The 18,381-nt window shown below is 46.8% G+C and overlaps 2 protein-coding genes across 2 annotated transcripts in view; both read left to right on the top strand.

Annotated features, from left to right (window-relative positions):
- LOC135308414 (uncharacterized) overlaps window positions 1-18,381 on the top strand; it is a 104,296-nt gene that overhangs the window by 18,055 nt on the left and 67,860 nt on the right. The gene's annotated exons all lie outside the window — the stretch shown is intronic.
- On the top strand, window positions 1,118-13,661 carry LOC135308413 (complex I assembly factor ACAD9, mitochondrial-like). The gene is made up of 16 exons (XM_064433322.1): window positions 1,118-1,219; window positions 1,388-1,494; window positions 2,207-2,307; window positions 2,968-3,046; window positions 3,953-4,127; window positions 4,726-4,799; window positions 6,021-6,096; window positions 6,786-6,856; window positions 7,187-7,306; window positions 7,932-8,060; window positions 8,814-8,893; window positions 9,383-9,509; window positions 10,214-10,291; window positions 12,091-12,219; window positions 12,961-13,033; window positions 13,484-13,661. The coding sequence occupies exons 1-16, from the start codon at window positions 1,198-1,200 to the stop codon at window positions 13,582-13,584; spliced, it is 1,542 nt and encodes a 513-aa protein (XP_064289392.1). The 5' UTR covers window positions 1,118-1,197; the 3' UTR covers window positions 13,585-13,661.

Genomic DNA, 18,381 nt, shown 5'->3' with positions numbered 1-18,381 from the left:
AGGATGTAAAAGAATTCTGGGATAAAGATAGGATTTGAAATTGGTTTTAGCTCAGCTGAATTGTGCTTCTAACTACTTCATACATTGTGATTTTTTTTTTCCTAGTTCTAGTTCCTAGAACTTTATAGCTGTCCTACTCTGCTAAAACTGACCGTGGCAAAACGCAGCAGAGATACTCAGAAATGCTGGCTCGTTGAGGAGTTATGAAAAATCAAAAGCATTTCTGTTTTTTGAGTATTAGAGTAATAATTCCATTTGGGAAAGGCCTTATTACCCGTCTGCATTCCAGAGAGCATTGCAGGGTGTCCTTCCATTCGTGCTGCCTTGGATAAGCCAATTCCAGAGCAATTGCAGAACAGTGGTTTGCACAGACAGCAATTTCTGGGGCAGTTAAACAGCACTGTCTCAGCCTTCCCATTGACAGAGGTTTTCCAAACTCTGTAGGAGTTTGGAGAAGCCAGTGATTGTCACACATCACAATTGGCGAGATCCAGGTGATTTTAACTGTAAAATTGTAGTGTTGCTCACTGACAGTAAATAAGGGATTTATTCAAATTACATTTTTTAACTCTTTGCTCTGTGGGGGGGAACATGGTTCATGGAGTAAACAGCCTGATGTTTAGGGAAGGAATAAAAGGGTCAAATTATGGAGTCTGGAGAAAGTATGATTCCTGTTTGTTTTCACTGCCATGGTACAGAACAGCTCTCTTAATCCCCCAAGAATCTAAAATCTCCTAAGAACAAGATTTTCTAATTTCCTCATTTATGTACTTTTTTTTTTCTTGTATTCACGACCTAGACTTAGTTCAGATAGAGAATCCTGAAAATACTTTGCTTATTCCAGTCTTGGAATCTGCTGGCATGCAGAACCAGTAGAAATGTTTGAGAAAATGAAATAAATGCTGTATTTTTCCCATTTCCAAGTCTTTTTCCTGAATATGTGGTGAGGACAAACAGGATGGTCAGGCTGAAGCTAGAAAGAAGAAATTCTTGTGAAGCTGGGAATGAGAAGGGTCATGAGTGACTGTGGCCCTGGTGGGGGAATCCTGTAGCCTCCCAGCTGCTCTGGGCACTGAGAAACACAGTGTTAAATGAGAAAAAAATTCTGTATTTGTAGTGGACTCGAAGAAAATTGATCAAGATGCAAAAATCCCACCCGAAACCTTACAAGGACTGAAGGACCTGGGTCTCTTTGGCATGCAGATTCCAGAGGAATATGGTGAGTAAATGCCACAGAAGAACATCTAGGGGTGCATTTTGTGCCACTTTTGTACCTCTCCAGTTAAAGCTGCTACATTCCTGTATTTCTGTACTTGAAATGGATTTTTGGGGGAGCGGGGAAGTGGCACAAAAAATGTACTGAAATAAAACCTGGTGCCTGTTCCAGGTGGGCTGGGCCTGTCAAACACCATGTATGCACGTCTGGGAGAAATCAGCTCCCTGGATGGCTCCATTGCAGTGACCCTGGCAGCTCACCAGGCCATTGGGCTGAAGGTAATGCTGCTGCTCTGGGGCCAGGGCTTCTGCACAGATTGCATGGAAAAGGTGAAGTGAAAAATGTGGGGCTTAGGGGGAGCAAATCAGAATTACTGGCAAAGCATAAATCAGGTTGTTGGTGTCTGCAGCAGCCTCTGCCACTGGTTCAGTGTGAGACAGAAAGGCTGCATAGGAAGTACACAAGGAAGTTACTATTAGGATAATTGTTCTTAGGTGAATGAGTCCAAGTTGTTTTTTTTTAAATTGGCTAAACTTGTCTAAAGTACCTAGAATAAATAGAATTGAAACAGTATCAGGGGGGCTCAGGTGATGAGGAAGGAAAGAATTCAGAAAAGAGGAACTTTGGCTGGCTGGGGCTGCATGTTGGGGGGCCTAGAGGAGATAACTCATCTGAGAGAAAGTGTGTCAGTTTTGAACTTGAATATAGCCATAGGTATTTACCTTTTTAGTGCTGGGTGGATGGCAGAAAGAAGCTTGAAACCACACTCAGTTTGTTATAGCAAGAGAAGATTCCTTGTCGAATTGAGCAGAGAATGCTAATGAAAAAATATTTTAATGACTGACAAATAATACAGTCTTGTTGATTAAACTGTCTCTTGCTATGCCATAAAACTTGCAGATGAAGCTTTCTGAACATGCTGGAGCTTGTCAGCTCCCTCTCTTTTCCCACAGGGTGATGCTGCAAAGTTTCCTGTGCTTGTTTCTGCAGGGGATCCTCATTGCTGGCACCGAGGAGCAGAAGGCCAAGTACCTGCCCCGCCTGGCCTCGGGGGAGCACATTGCTGCCTTCTGCCTCACCGAGCCCGGCAGGTGCTGCTGCCCCACAGCCCCACAGGGGCTCACTGCCTTAGCTGCATTGCTTCATACCTTCAGGCTTCTTTATCTGGGGCCCATGGCTTCAGTATATACATCTGTGGCTTAGTTTTGGTATTTCAAGGAACACTCCAATTACTCTTTCCCCAACATGCTGCTTTTGGCAGTGTCCATGAAATCCTTGATTCTTGTTCTCATCCCAGGAATTCATTTACTTGAAAGGATGCTTTGTGCTACGTCAGAAATAATGTGCTGTGACTGTTCTGGGATGCTTTCAGTTCTTATTCAAAATATAAAAGCCTGTTTTGAAGGAGCTACCAAAACTAAAAGGAAGAATTTTTGTTGTCACTTAAGTGAGAGGCTCATTGTGTGTTCACATAGCTCAAAGTGTAGCTCCAAAATGTTGCTTTTGTGGCATTCTACACAGTCTGGTCAGGTTATAATCCTGATAACATGGTAATGAGAAGAAATGTCCCCTCAGGTAACTTTTAGAACTGTTCAATCTAGTGAGCTTCCTTGTTAGTTAAAAGCTAAAATTTATATACTGCTATTTAAGACCCCCTCCTTTTTACAGAATAGGAAGAGGGGGAATATGCAGTTTTGTTTTTTTAAAGCATGTTTACTTGTTTAAACATTCGTAACTTGTTTGTTTTCTAGTGGGAGTGATGCTGCATCCATCCAGACAAGGGCAACCCTGAGTGAAGATGGGAAACACTTCCTGTTAAATGGCTCCAAGGTACCTACTCACAGACTGGGAACAGGAAAGGGGTTTCTTACAAATGTAGGAAGTGTTCTTGTCTTTTGCATCAGTCTGGAACTGGGAGGTTTCCAAGCTAGAGGAGAATGACCCTGTCAAAAAGATTAGGCACAAAGGGACTAGAAAATTATTGTTAGAGAATTACTGCATTAAACTCCTGGTAAGGAAAATGGAAAACTACCCTGGGTTCTTTCTCTGTTGGCCATTTGTGTGTTCAGCTTCAGGGCGGGTTGGTTTCTTAGTAAATCAGCCCCTTCCATGACAGCTTAGGTAAAAGGAAACCTGAACCTGTATTTGACATCTCTTCATTCTGCAGGCTAGATTTTAAAATACAACTTGATATTTAATTAGAAATAGGTCTGCCTGGAACCTTTCTGTTAAAAGAAACCGTGACAAAAGCCAGTCTTGAAGAAATCAGAGATGTCCTGGTTTCAGCAGTATTGGATGCGTTGCAGACTTGGTCTGTAGTTGTTGATCCATTTGTGGTGTGAAGAGACCCACCCTGGGGGAGAGGCTGATCAGAGAATTTCTCATCAGAGTTAATTTTTGGCCACAGGGTTTGTCCAGTCTGCATTGCTCCTGTATCTCTCAGGTGCCAGCAGCAGCAGGATGGACCAGCTTTTGTGGAAATGCACTGTGGATTTTAATTTAATGCATATTGATACTACATTCTGGTTTTAAAGTTGCTCTAAACTGAGCACATGTGGTCAGCTCTCCTCAGAAATGTGCTCACCCTGGGAGCAGACCCTCATTAGAACTGAAGGGAAGGAATAGCAATTTTTCAGCACTCTGTTCTTTTCCCAGCCTGTTACAAAACCCTGGAGGGCTGTGCCCACAAAATCAGCACATTTACCTTTCTTACACATCTTCCCTCTCTCAAAACAGGTCTGGATCTCCAATGGTGGCCTGGCCAGTATTTTCACAGTGTTTGCCAGGACAGAGATTGTGGACAAGGACGGGCAGGTGAAGGATAAAATCACTGCTTTCATCGTGGAGCGGGACTTTGGGGGCGTCACCCATGGGAAACCCGAGGATAAACTGGGCATTCGAGGCTCCAACAGTAAGAGCCACCTAAAACTGTTAGCAGAACTTGTTTTCATAGTTTAAGGTTTTATTTTGGTTGGATCATCTGAATTCAGGGGCAAATCAATACGTATTCCATGTTACAGTATAAGTTTCATGTTTCTTTAGCTGGCTTTTCCCAGGAGCCCTTCCTGACGCAGGGTCTGAAATAAGAAATCCAATTTGTGGAGTTCATTCACTGTGCAGTGAAAGAAATCATTCAGGAGACTCAGTGGCCAATAGGTTTAATCTAGAAGTCCACGTTCTTCAGCTCTTCTAAGCTTTGTAATGATTGCATCTTTTCACCATCTTGGTGACTGTTCAGTCAGTTCCTTAGAGCTAGAAATAAAGACCAAACTGTAGTTCTCTGTTTACACAGTGTATATTCATAATATTTTAAATATTTTACATCAATAACTGATGTCAACTACAGCCTTTTCCCAAATTCTCACTTCTTTGGCGAAGCATGTATAATTCTGTCATAAACAATGCATTAGGAAGACTTCATTTCCTGCTACAAATAGTGACTTAAGTTCCTGAATGTCTTTTAAGTATTTCTGTGTCATATTTGATCAAGTGTTAATTCTGTGTTTCAGCCTGTGAAGTACATTTTGAAAACACCAAAGTGCCTATAGAGAATGTAATTGGAGAAGTTGGAGGGGGATTTAAGGTAAGCAGTGGAGAATAACTACTGGTGATTTATAGAAGTCTGAAGGAGGCTGTTTCCCCCCGTGCTGAAGTTTCCTTGTGGGTGGTGTGAGCACTGCCACACTCTAGGGTACAGGAGGAGAGATTCCCCCATTGATCTGTAAATTGGTGTCACTGGACAGTGCACAGTGTGCCATCATCTCAGATTTCTGTGTTTCTTCTCTTCTTGTTGGGCTTTTGATTGTTTGTTGTGGTGTCCCCTCAGAAGAGGGAGTGACTTCAGCTGCCCTTCTGCCCTGAATGGAGGACATGTCCTCTGCTGGTTCCAGAGCAGAATGTGGGAAGGGAGACACCCTGGCACAGGCTGTGTGGATGTCACAGGGAGTGCTGGAGGCATGCCCAGCTCCAAGGTGCCCTGGCTGTCAGGTGCTTCTCCAGGGCTGCCCTGTTGCACAGGGAAATGCTGGTAGGACCCCAGGAGAGAAAACCACAGGTGGCCTTGCTGTGTAACCTTTCTCTGAGAGTGTGACCTGGGGAGTTGCTAACCTGCTCTTACTCCTTCTCCATTTCTTATTCCTGCTGTAGCAGGCAAGTCCAGGCCTAAGTGCTAAAAGAAATTATTTTCCTTAATGTAGTAGAGATTAAAAGAAGATTGTTATGGTGCCTTCCTGACAAGTTAAAATGTAGGACAGTGACTTCTTTCCTAACAGGCTTTGACATGAGTCACCCATGTTGAGAAACAACACTACAGACACCAGACTCCAAAATCTATTTTTTTTACGTTATTGGTCTGTATTTCATTTCTATACCTCCTTTCTTATCCCTTCTGTGATGTGTTGCTGAAAGCCACCTGAGGCAGAGAGCAGCCATCACAGGTCAGCTGCAAGGAGAAATACTGTGGTTTTCTTCATCTGATAAACTGGAGCCGTGCTGTCCAGCTGGAATGTTGTTTACCAGCTGCAGATAAATGCATTTTTATCTACATTTTACCTTCATCTAATTAGAGATTATTTCCAAGTCACCGGATCATCTACTTCAGATACAAAATTGGATGTAATGGGTGGCAGGAAAAGCCCAGTTTTGAAGCATTTTCCTTGGGATGCTGAGAGCTGTGGTGGCTGATGTGAGGGCACTCTCCAGGACTGGCAGTGTGTCCCAGTGAGGAGTGAAATCCAGGGAACACAGAAGCAGGAACCAGTGACCTAAGGAGAATGTGGCCTAAACCCCATCTGTTTCTTCACAGGTTGCCATGAATATCCTCAACAGTGGAAGATTTAGCATGGGCAGTGCATCTGCTGGAATGATTAAGAAGTTGATAGGTGGGTGAATTGGGAGCTCTGCATGGCTAGGTGCCAGCAGAAACTGCTCTGCCTGAGGCAGATCATGCAAGACATTCAGAGTGGGAGCAGGAGTCTTGACCTTGTCATAACAGGCTTTGATATCTTTAAAACACGAAAATATGGTTTTGAAAAATTAAATTAAAAGCCTGCTTGCAGAGGTTTTGAAATAAAGGTCTTTTTCCTTTTGTACAGTGTAGATTCAGTTCATAGAGTGGGAGGTTATTGCCTCTGTTGGACTTCCCTGAGGTAAAATGTTATTCCCAACAAAAAAACCTCTGTACTATTGATTTTAGAAGGTGTAATCTCCCCTGGAACCTCCCACCTGAATAACTGGCTCAAAGCTGCACACAGTAACTAGGGCTAAAACTGCTTTCTGCCAATTATTAGCCAAAACAGTAACAGAAGTCTCTCTAACCAATTAGCACCAAACCTGATCACTTCTCTTAAGAGTACAGGTTCATACCTCTGGTTCAAAAGCCTTTGACAGGCTGGTCCCACACTTGGTCAACAACATCAGTGTGAGCGTGATTTTCACAAAGTGCTGCTTCTGGAACAGCCAGGGGGCTCCTGGGCACAGACTGGAATGTCACCGCCCAGGGAAGGACACCAGCTGCTGGAATGGTCTGTCACAGCCCTTCTGAGAATGACTTGTTTTTCTTTCTTTGAAGAACTGACATCAGAGTATGCTTGCACCAGGAAACAATTCAATAAGAAACTCAGCCAGTTTGGATTAATTCAGGTAACAAAACATGAAACACCTAAATCTCTGTGTGAAGTGCCAGGACATAGATTGCATTGGGTGTATTTTGGCTGTACTGGTTTAAAGGATTTGCTAGAAATTTGTGTGAACCTGGTGCTGACTTCTGTACACTGATCTTTTAAATGTCCAGAATGATAAATATATAAAAGTATTTTTTATTTATTGTTGTTTCAAAGTGGTACTTTTTATTGATTGATTAATTTGATGATGTAAAACATATAAGAACTGCAGGTCTTTTTAAGTTTGAGGGTTGATTGTGGACTTTTGCATCTGAATTTCTGTACGATTCCTCCTGTTGCTGTGTGGCAGGAGAAGTTTTGTTTGATGGCTGTGAAAGCCTACGTGATGGAGAGCATGGCTTACCTGACTGCAGGGATGATGGACAGGCCAGGCTTCCCTGACTGCTCCGTCGAGGCTGCCATGGTCAAGGTAACCAGGGCTGGGAAAAGGCTCAGTGTTCAGCCTGCAGAGGGCTGAGAACTCAGGGCTGCATTTAGAGGAGAGAAGCACTGCAGCCAGGTGGAATGACAGATACTGTTCTGTCTGTACCCCACAAGCTCAGACTCGTGCAAAATAAAACCTGCAGGGAACAGGTTGAGAATGTCACAGCCGCTGAGCTGGCGTCTGAGGAGGCCTCACATGAGCACTGGGACACTCAGTCACACTCCAGCTGCCATCCTGGCCAAGCTGCTGCTGTGCCAGCTTTCCCAGGGAGCTGATGGCACAACAAACCCTGTGGAATATCCAGGCTGTGGCTGTCAGGGTGTCCCTCATGGTCACTGCAGAAAACTCCTGCTCTGGGCTCCAGCCAAGCAGCTGCAGCTGCTCTCCCTGTGTGGGGCTGCCCCTGTCCCTGGAATGTGGAGAGTGCCCTGTGCATTGCATCACTAAATTTGACAAACCCCTGAGCCACAGGGATACTGCTCCAGGACCGGTGTAACACACAGAAAACGCTGCAGCAGTGTCCTGTGGATACAACCCCAGAGCAGGGCATCCTGTGTTTATTGCTGATTTATTATCTACTCTCTGCTGATCAAACCCTGTTCCATGGCAGGTGTTCAGCTCTGAAGGTGCCTGGGCATGTGTGAGTGAGGCTCTGCAGATCCTTGGAGGCCTTGGCTACATGAAGGATTATCCTTATGAACGCTACCTCAGAGACACCAGGATCCTGCTCATCTTTGAGGCAAGTACCAGGATCCCCTTTTTCTGCAAACTGCAGTTCACACCTCCTATAAAGGGGAGTAGAAACCTGAAGGTTTGATTGACCAGGATCTTGTTCCTTCAGCTGCAAAGTCTCTAACAGTAAAACTGCAGGACTAACCTTGTTTTCTTTGGAATATCAATAGTAGTTCCCTATAATAAAATAAGCTATGATGGCTTTTACAGACTGACCACAGTGTGAGTTACAGCAGTAACCTTTCCTCTTGTGTGCTTCTCACAAGAGAAGCAGAGAAACTCATAAAAGATCAACTTAGACATTTAATTAACTTATTGATGGCTATTTAAATTAAAAGAAAGGTTGGTTCTGAAGCTTGTTCTCTTTCCAAGCTGGATTGTCAGTGACCCATCATGTGCACATCAGAGTCACTGTCAGACTTGATTTTAACTCAGCTCATTTTGAGCAGTTCTACAACTATTCAAATATTCCTTCACTGGAACAGTGCAGAGCATTTTTAATCAAAATGCATTTTGTCTGTTTTCTTTTACATTGGGGTATATTTGTGTGTTTAATGATGAGGGGCTCAACTTCTGCAATGCCCCATGAAATCAGAATTAAAACTGAGATAAAGCAAAAGGCGGCAGTTTATGTGTGGGGAGAGTCATCATGTGATACTGGAGCAGTGGGAAGAGCACAGGGGCACAACAGACCTGCTTGGAAAACACTATTGTAAACTCTGGTTACCCACCTTCTCACTTTCTCTTCTGCTTTTTCCAGGGCACCAATGAAATCCTGAGAATGTACATTGCACTGACAGGGATGCAGCATGCAGGGAAGATCTTAACTGACAAAATTAAGTATGTTCTTATTTATTCTTAATAGTTTTAAATAAACTAAACAGAATCAGATAACTTTATAGATAAGAGGACAAACTGCAGGGAATACCTGCAGTATTTCTATTTATTGTCTGTAAAAGTTCACTGTTACAGGGACTCTGTGTTTTTAATGGGATGGTTCATAGATTTAGGAATTGTAGCATTTAATGCATTTTATCTTGGACTTTTACACAAGCTGTAATTATTTCTTTCAAGACCAGTAATTAATATTTTGTATCTGAATGAAGTTGTATTGACACAACAGCTGCATTGTGCATATTGAGTACTGGTCTCTGGAATTCCTTGTGGGTGTCTTGGAGAGCAGCTGATGACTCTTAAGGCTCCACAGTTGTTCTCCAGACTTCACAGCAGTGGATCAGGACTTGGTGCTAAAGTATTTGGAATTCCAACTGGTTGTGTCTGAACCTCTTGGAATTTTTTTTAACAGCCATTCTTTCCCCAACATTTCAGAGCAATCAAGAAAGGAAACGTGGGAGTGGCGCTGGGGGAGTTCCTGACCAGGTTACAGGACACCCTGGGCAGGAAGGTGGATCTGGGGCTTGTAGGTGACAGTGGGGTGGTGCATCCCAGCCTCCAGGTAAGGGCCTCTCTGCTGAGCTCTTGTGTTTGTTCCCTTTGCTGCTTGCCACAATTTGATCTCCTGTTTTTGCAAACCAAAATGTATACCTAGGGGCAGTGAGATTTTCCAGGGTAAGCAGATGTTGGCACCATGACAGGGTAAGAAGTTACAGTTATTGTCCAGGTATCAAGGGAGGATGAAGGCTGCTCTAAGCCTGTGTTTATACCAAATCCAGTTTTAGATCCATTTGGATAATTTGTATAAATTGAGCCTTCACCATATGAAAGCGTTTTTAATAGCTGCCCTTTGTTATAAGGTTAGTTACAAAACAGGAGTTTTTCCTGTTTAATTGGAACAGAGTTTCAGGTCAGAATGACTGTGAATTACACATACACATACTTGCTTAATCACTTAGGAGAAGGTTTTTATGACCAAAAAATGAATGTTCTGTTAATAGGAAAAAGATAAGGTATATTTTTCATGGGGCGTTCTGTTAGTTACTTTTGTTATCATAAGCCTATACTAAAAGTTACTGAGAGTAAACTCCAGAAAATTGTAATGGATCTTTGAGAGAAAGAAATGTGCCTGTCTGGCTTTTAGCAGCAAGGTGGATGAATGTTAAAAAAGAGAAAATCCAGAATCCTCTTTAAAGGGGGTGGGGGTATGTTGCTTTTCTGTTATAAGACTACTCAAATTGTTCTATTTTGTGTTTTGTTTTATAGGAGAATGCCAAGAAACTTGAAGAAAACGTTTATTATTTTGGAACTACAGTCAGGGGCCTGCTAAGTAGGTTTGGCAAGGTAACTATTTATTTTGTCTGTTGTCTTTGTTACTGTCATGGTTTGACCCTGGCACAATGCCAGGGCCCCCATGAAGGGTATATTTTCAAAATGGTGGCTGTGAGATGTGACCCGGGAACAGAACAAAGCAGGCTCTCATTCGAGGATGGAGGGAAAAAAAACATAACACTTTATTTATTACAAATCTAGAAAGGAACACATACTAAACTAAGAATGAAAACCTTCCAGATACTTTCCTCCTCCCCCTCCCTTTTCTCCAGAGATCCACCACCCCTCAAATTATCAACCCTCAAATCCATCGGGGAGAGAGGAGTCCCCCCTTGCCTCATGGGCCTCCCCCGGAAGCACAATTGAAACCTCCTGTGCTTCCGTGTCATCCATGGCCCCACCCAAAGGACATCGGCCCTCGTGACTTTTCCCCCCCATGTCCAGTGCTCTCACCACTGGACACGGGCCAGGACTGCTTTTAGGGCTCCCCGTTTAAAGATGCTCCACCCACTTCCAGAAGCAGCAGTCTCTCAACTCTTGGGACACCAGTCCCCCCCAAATTTCACCCCCTGGGGCCGAGGGGCCTCATGAACAGAGATCTTCCTCTCCGTGGAGACAGAGGGCATCCCACACCCCCTTCAGCCGTCTCTGTTCACGCCGCTGCTTCACTCTTGACTCCCGGGTGTTGCCTCCCCCTAAATACAGTCTCTGGGTCACAGGGAAAAAACACGGGTCTGTCCATGGCTATACAAGAAAGAGTCCAGCCCAAGGCCACTCCATCATCTCTTCCACTCAGGATTCTTCTCTCTTCCAGCTTTCCTCACGCTTGCCCATCTCTCATCTCTCTCTCACCTCATCCTGATTCAGGAGGATTCAGTATTTGTAAGGTTTCCATTAGTCTACAAAGGGGTTAAATTTCACTTCTGCCTGCCCAAGGACTCCTACAGCTGCTGGGCACCTCTCTCGCCGCATCCCCCGCTTCTGGCCGGCTGAGTTGCCAGCACAATCTTTGTCCCTCTCTCCGGGGGGGCTGCCCAGACATCTCAAGTCTCTTCCACCCCTGCATGTTCTCCTCCACCCCTGCACCTTTTGGGGCTCCCGGCCTCCTCCCTGTCATGGCCTCCCCCTCCCCCACCCAGACGCAGCTGGGCAGGGGAGAGGCCAGACCTTACTCACCCACGCCGGATTCCCAAAGAGGAAGTTCTCTGGGAATCTCCTGCTTTTAACCCCCGTGTGTTCTCAGAGGCGTATCCAGATCCTCAATGGCCACACCACATGCCAATTTTGAATTTGGCCACTGATTGGCCCGACTTAGACTTTTCCAAAAACACATTTCCGGGCCAAACCACGACAGTTACTGAATAGTTTATCCTCAGGGCCCCACTGGAACCTGCAGGGGACTGAGTGTGGCAGGACCAGCACTTCGTTCACATGACACCTTCTCACTGGGTGTGAGAAAACACACTGACATTAGGTACTCAGTATAATGGGCAAGTTACATTGTTAGAACCAAAACCAAAGTACCAGCACCCTCAGTGAATTGGTTGTTTTCTTCTTGTGTAAGCACAAATCCTGCTGCTACAGGCATTTAACAAAGTGGTTTAAGACATACATCAATATTACAATTTTACAAGTAGAATTTAAAAGGTGCAGCTTAGTAAACCCAAAACTAACAATGATAATTTCTGACCTAGGCTAGAACCGGTTTATGCGAAATAAAGCTGGACCTAAACATGAAGTATGGACAGTGATATTTGGTTAAAGTTTTAAATTGACAAACCACAAGCAGATAATGATTTTCTCTCTCCCAGACAATAGTAGATGAGCAGCTGGTGCTGAAGAGAGTGGCAGATGTGGTGATTAATTTGTATGCAATGACTGCAGCCATCTCCCGGGCCAGCCGCTCCATCAGCATCGGGCTCAGGAACCATGACCACGAGGTGAGTGTCCCTCAGCACCAACCATTCCCACTCAGGCTGTGCTCCTGGCAGCAGGCAGGCTGCATCTCTGGGGAATTACAGCAAACTCTCCCATAAAAGTGCAGCAGAACGTGGCTAAACCTGCCAGAGTGCAGGAGCCTCTCAGGGGCTCTGCTTGTTGAGCTGCACACTTTCAACATGTTTAAAATACTTCTTTAACACATACACAGACATTTAGAACCTCACCACAACTCTGCACATTCTCTCAAATCTGTTAACACCATGCAGTTCTTCCCAAGCTCTTTCCATGTAATCATTAATAAAAACACATAAGCACAACAGTATTTGGGCAGCACAGCTCAGGACAGGAAAGGACAGTGCTTATTTAGTAGCTCATGTAAAGTTTCATGGTAACACTGGTGTTGCAGGTCAAGAAAAATTTGCTCCAGATCAGTGTGAAAACAAATCCAACATGATGAAGGTTTGGCTTTGGCCTTGAGACCTTGCTCTTTGTGTGAGCCCTGCTCTGGACTGATTCCCAATCAGTCTTGGAGTAGCTTTTGGGTGAAGGCTCATCCCAGCCCTGAGCCTTGGCAGTTCTCTGGCCTCAAAGGGAGAGCTGAGGCTGCACTGCACATGACTGGGGTTCAGGGCACCATCATTAAAGAGCTTTGAGATGTTTCAATTACTGTATTCTTACTACATGGTTTTTGTTATGAAATTCATTCACTATTTTTAAACTCAGTTTTACTCCTTTTCCAGGTGCTTCTTACAAATATCTTCTGCACAGAAGCCTATTTCAAGAATAATTATGCCATGGCTCAATTAGAAAAATGTAAGTACTATAAAATAGTTCTTACGCTCTTCTGTCTTTCAGACTGTAATCAAAAAAAGGTGAGTTTGATGTGACCAACAGAAGAGTTTGGCTCCGCTTTTAATTGAAACAAGCAGCAGAGCTGGAACCTGTTGAAAAGAGTCTCTTCACTTCATAGCTAAAGCCAACTGCCAGCGTTCCTTATTGAGGAATATAATATCTACATTTCATGTATATACTTCTGACAAGTAGCTGATAGAAATGAGGGATTTGGACTCTTTGGGAAGTACTGACCAGTTGGGCATTGGCTCTCTGAAGCTCAGTCTGTAATAACCAATCTTTTTCAGAAGAAAATATTCAATTTCTTCCTGGCCCTCACACTCTTGCATTTGTGTTCAAAAACACTTCTTGAAAGAGATTTACAACAGCTCTTTGTGGTCCCTTAGTTGACTTTTCTCTCTTTCTCCACAGATGCTGATGAAAACCTGGATGATTCCATTAAAAAAGCTGCAAAGCAGATCCTGGAGAAGAGGGCATACATCTGCTCTCACCCTCTGGACAGGACCTTCTGATTCCTCCCTGAGAGCAGGCACACATGAATGTCAGTCAGGGAGGAATTTGCTGCAGTTCCAGTATTTGGCATCTTAAAAGCATCTGTTATTTAACGTCCTGACTAAATGTAACTGTGTAAAATAAAACTTCTTTCTAACCAAAATTTCATAGGAAAAGGATAAATACAGAGATTTCATTTAAAGCTGAAGTTATTTTATTGCAGACATACATATATATATATATATATATATATATATATATATATATATGTCTGTTTCCCCTGTAACTGGATAAAGACAGGTGAGGTTTAGATGGGGAGATGTTTCTTCCTAGGAAGGGACTGTGGGGTTTCTCAGTATTTTTGTACTTCAATCAGCTGCTCATTCACTGAGCAAGCCTGAAAGACTTGGGTATACCTGTGTTTGAGGATTCCAGGATGAGGGAAGAGATGAGAATCTTGACTCCATGTTTCAGAAGGCTGATATATGAGGATATTATATTAAAGTACTACACTACAACTATACTAAATAGAGAGAAAGAATTCATCAAAAAGCTGGAAGGGAAAGCAAAGGAATGAATAACAAAATCTTGTGACTGTTCACAGCTTTAACACAGGTGGCTGTCATTGCTCATCAAGTAAAAACAATTTCACATGCTGGGTAACAATTCTCCAAATCACATTCCAAAGCAACAAAACATGGAGAAGCTGAAGCTTCCCAGCTTCACAGGAGAAAAGACCCTGGAAAAAGGATTTTTCATAAAATATGTCTGTGACACTCGTAGAATGAGAACAGTTCTGTTTGGGAGCCCAAACATTGGTGCTAAACAGGTTTATTCTCGGTTTTTGGGGGCAAGAGGAAAGAACTGAAGCCAGTTACTGTAAAATGCCTGCACAAGCACCAGTGCAAATCACAGCCAAAGGAAGGATGAAGCCAGTCCCACAACCACAGCCCAAGCAGCCAGAGATCCTCCTTCAACCCTGGCTGCATTGAAACCCCACTGACTGCCAAGAAGAAAAGCGCCCTACTGAGAGCAAGCAAACTTAACCCTCTGCCAGGACACAAATTTAGAGGGAAAAAAATCAGACACACTTCCCAGTGAGAAGGGTTGGAACTCTCTGCCCCCCAGCACTTGCCCGGCAGGCAGGTTCACAAAGGTGCTGGGAGCTAAGCTGTGCCCTGCGAGGGAACAGAGCCAGCCTCCCTTCAGTGGGAGAAGGCGCGGCCTCAGCTGTAGCCCCGGGTGCCTGCGGTGGCCCAGGGCACGGCCATGGCTGTCAATGTGTTGGGCTGCAGCACAGGGCAGGCCGGAGCTCAGCAGCCTCAGCAGAGCCCAGGGCCGCAGCCCTTCCCTGCCGGGGCCCGAGCCTGGCCCGGCCCGGCCCGGCCTGAGCAGCCCGGACTGGCCCAGGGGATGGGCTGCGCCCGCCCGCTGTGCCCACAGGCTGGGCCCAAGGCTTTGCAAGAGGCTTTCTCCCAGCTTGGCAAAACCTCGGCCAAGTGTCCCTGTGCTGTGCTGAGAAGAGTAAAAAACCCCCTCAAATTTAACCCTGCTGCCCAACGCATGAGGGATCCCTGCACACCTTAGGAGAGGTCATCAATACTCCTTTGTGCCTCATGAGAGATCCCTGCACGCCTCTGCAGGGACCCCAAAATATCCCTTTGTGCCTCGTAAGGTCCAGGCCCAGATGATCCCCCGGAAGGAAATGTGCCCTCAGCCCAGGGACGCTCACCATGGGCTCCCCCTTCTCCTCGGGGCCCTGCGCTGGGCACAGCAGCCCCTGCCTGGCTCCTGCCTGCCCACACCGTGGCCATCCAAGGCTGCTCCTGGGCATGGAGCTCAGCCAGTGCTGGTGCTGGGGGGGCTTTGCTGGTGCTACCACATGGACATAGCTGTGAAAACTCTATTTCTTTATTTAAACATAAAATAGGGGCCAAGCCCTGCCCTGCCAGACAAGGGCTGCCCACCTTCAGTCCTGGCCGGGGAACAGGACCAGGGGACTCCGGGGCAGAGGGTCTCGTTGAGGAGGGATGGATTTGGGGATGCCTTCATTATGGTGGTGCAGCCACGGCAGGGCAGATAGGGGCAGAAGTGAAGAGCTGGGATAAATTGTCAAGTTGTCGTTGTCTCTATTTTTAGGATCATTTTCTGAAGATGCACAGGAGCACCTGTGGAGAGAGGAGCAGGCTGAGGCCCCAGCTGCCAGTGGCACACAGGGACCCTCGTGCACAGCAGGGCCCAGAGCTGGCAAGGCTCCCCAGCACGGCTGGAGCTGCTGGCACAGCTGGGCCCAGCTGGACAGCTGCCCCTCAAGGCCCCGGCCAGCAGGGCACGGCTCTGGGCAGGGTCCCTGGCCAGGAGCGGGCCCCAGAGCGCCTCTGCCTTTCAAGGGCAACCTCGGCCCTGCTCTTTCTCCTCCCCACCTCCCTCTGCCTCTGCCCCGTGCCCCTGGGGCTGCTCTTGGCCAGGCAGCCTCAGTGGGAGCCAGCTCTGGCTGCAGCCCCAGCGGGGCCCCCAGGACAAGGCCCAGCAATTAAGAGGCCAATGGAAGCTCCACAGAGCTATTTGTAGAATCATGGACTGGCCACAGATCCACTGGAGACTCTCTGGGAATATTCCCTGACTATGAGCAGCATTTAAAGGAAGCTGTTTGAGGCAGAGAATCGCAAAACACTCACGATTTTCTCTTCCAGCAATACCAGATTGCTGCACAGCACATCATCAGGCACAGTGCCGCACCAGCCACAATGGCCATCAACTTAATCAAACAAGGTGTTCCCCAGCAGAAAACTCTTCTCATGCTTTTCCAGATGATGTCAGAATGTGTTGAGGTGCTGGCTGCATCTGTGGGAGCAATGGGGAGCGTGAGCCCGTGCTGTGCTGCACTGCTGAGCTGGCAGCACGGTGGATACGGGCAGGATGTTCTCTGTTTCCCCCAGAGCTGGGGCCTGCAGGCACTTTGCTGCCCTTTGGCACAGGCCTGCTCAGTACCCGAACCCCTGAGCCTGCACACCGTAATTCCTCTGTGCTGTGCCATTCTGCTCCAGGCAACACTTGTCAAAGACATGGATAAGGAGAAGGAAAATGGCCAGCGTTTTGGAGCTGCTCCAGGGCCCTCCCTCCTGCACAGAGCGGCCCCTCACGATGTGCTCAGAGACTGGGAAATTGCAGGGGATCTTAGGGTGTGCATGGCCTGTGATGCATGGATGCCTTCCCACTGTGCCTGTCATGGCGTGTCCAGATGTGCAGCCAATGCCCCCGGCTGCTGAGTCCCAGGGGAAGGCTGAGGGAAATGCACCCACCACGCTGGCTGTCCACACCACTCAGGAGTTTTTCCAGATGTTTGGATTCCTCCAGGGATGTACTAGCTCCTATAGGTTTCTTCTTCCTTCTTGGAGGACCTTAAGATAAATATTTCCATTTCCCAGGAATGGATCCCACAAAACGAGGGCTCAGCCTGTGGGGTCAGCAGGCACACGCTACTCACCCCTGCCATGGGAGCTGGGCCTGCGTGCAACATCCACCAAAGTCCTCCCTGCAGACACACCTGTAACACAACAGCCACAGAAGCTTCTGCCATCTCTGCTGATCTGCACGGGCATCACTGAGCCGCAGGAGCGGTGAGGGGATCGCGCAGGGTGAGGGCACACACGTGCATGGTTCTGTGCTGGCACCTGCAGCGATGCCCCCCTGGCCCAGCTTTGGGCTCTGAGCTGGCAGCTCTCCCAGGAGAAAGGCCTTGACCTACCCTCAGCATCTCCCAGAGGCTCAGTAATGGGTATGCGTTGGGAATCCAGATCGTCTCCATTCACAGGATAGTCTTCGTCTACAGGATCATCTTTGTCAACAGGCTCATCTTCATCATCAGGATCATCATCAGGGTCATCTGCAAAGAAAGGCAGGACAGAACAGTTCCTTTGACCCTGCTGAAGGTTCTCCTTCAGGCCTGAGTGGCAGTGAGGGCACCTGGGTTCTTGGTGCCCTCCAAGGCACTCCCTCAGCTCTGCCTCCCACTCAGGAGCAGGGGGACCTCGTGCCTGCAGTGGCCCCACACTGGGATGGAAGGAGCCCCTTGCAGGGCAGTCAGGGCAGAAAGGATTCCCTGGAGCTGCCAGCAGCTGTAAAGCCAGCCCCGGGCAGGGCCAGGGCTTGGCAGTGGCAGCAGGAGCAGCTCAGGCTCCCTGGGGCTGGCAAAGGAGCTGCCAAAGGCTCAGCCCCGGGGCACAGCCCTGGGCCCGGCCCCTTCCCTCTCTGCTCTTCTCCCTGGCTGCACAGAGCACATGGAAGGACACACTGGCATTTCCCACGGGAGGAAGATGGACAGCTAAATGCTCCTTCCTCCCACGGGCAGCAATCCTGTGAGATCATTGTTGGGTACAAGAGTACAAATTTGGAGGCCAGGATTTCCAGAATCCATCAAACTTTGGAGGATCTTAAGGGAAATCACAAAGGAATATTACTCTGGACAATGATTACACTTAGACAATGATTATTCTGTTAGCGAAGGGTTGCTGATAACCTACCATCACCAAGCTCCAACATCCTTAAACTGTGCTTTAACAAATGACGGAAGTCACGTTCCCAGTCTAGAAAGGAGCACAGATGGGAACTGTTCCATGCTGTGCTGGGATCCCCTTGTATAGGGAACTGAGCACTGCAAGGGGGTCAGGTAATGCTGTGTGCCCGCACTGCCATACAGCAGAGAGGGCAGCTGAAGCCTCAGCAGGGCTCAGGCCCAGAGGCACAGCAATTACCTCCGGGGCCTGTGCCAGGCATCGCCTCCCTTCCTGCAGCAGAGGCTGCCATGGAGCCACTGC

This window comes from Passer domesticus, chromosome 10 (genome assembly GCF_036417665.1).
Source record: "Passer domesticus isolate bPasDom1 chromosome 10, bPasDom1.hap1, whole genome shotgun sequence".
NCBI lineage: Eukaryota > Metazoa > Chordata > Aves > Passeriformes > Passeridae > Passer > Passer domesticus.
The sequence above is the reverse complement of the archived record's forward strand: the minus strand, read 5'-3'. Positions and strand labels throughout refer to the sequence as shown.

Coding starts and splice junctions, on each gene's coding strand:
- LOC135308413 (XM_064433322.1), top strand. CDS start 1,198: ATGCAGATTCCAGAGGAATATG. Junction 6,857..7,186: donor GCCAGTTTGGATTAATTCAG/GTAACAAAACAT, acceptor GCTGTGTGGCAG/GAGAAGTTTTGTTTGATGGC. Junction 7,307..7,931: donor TCGAGGCTGCCATGGTCAAG/GTAACCAGGGCT, acceptor GTTCCATGGCAG/GTGTTCAGCTCTGAAGGTGC.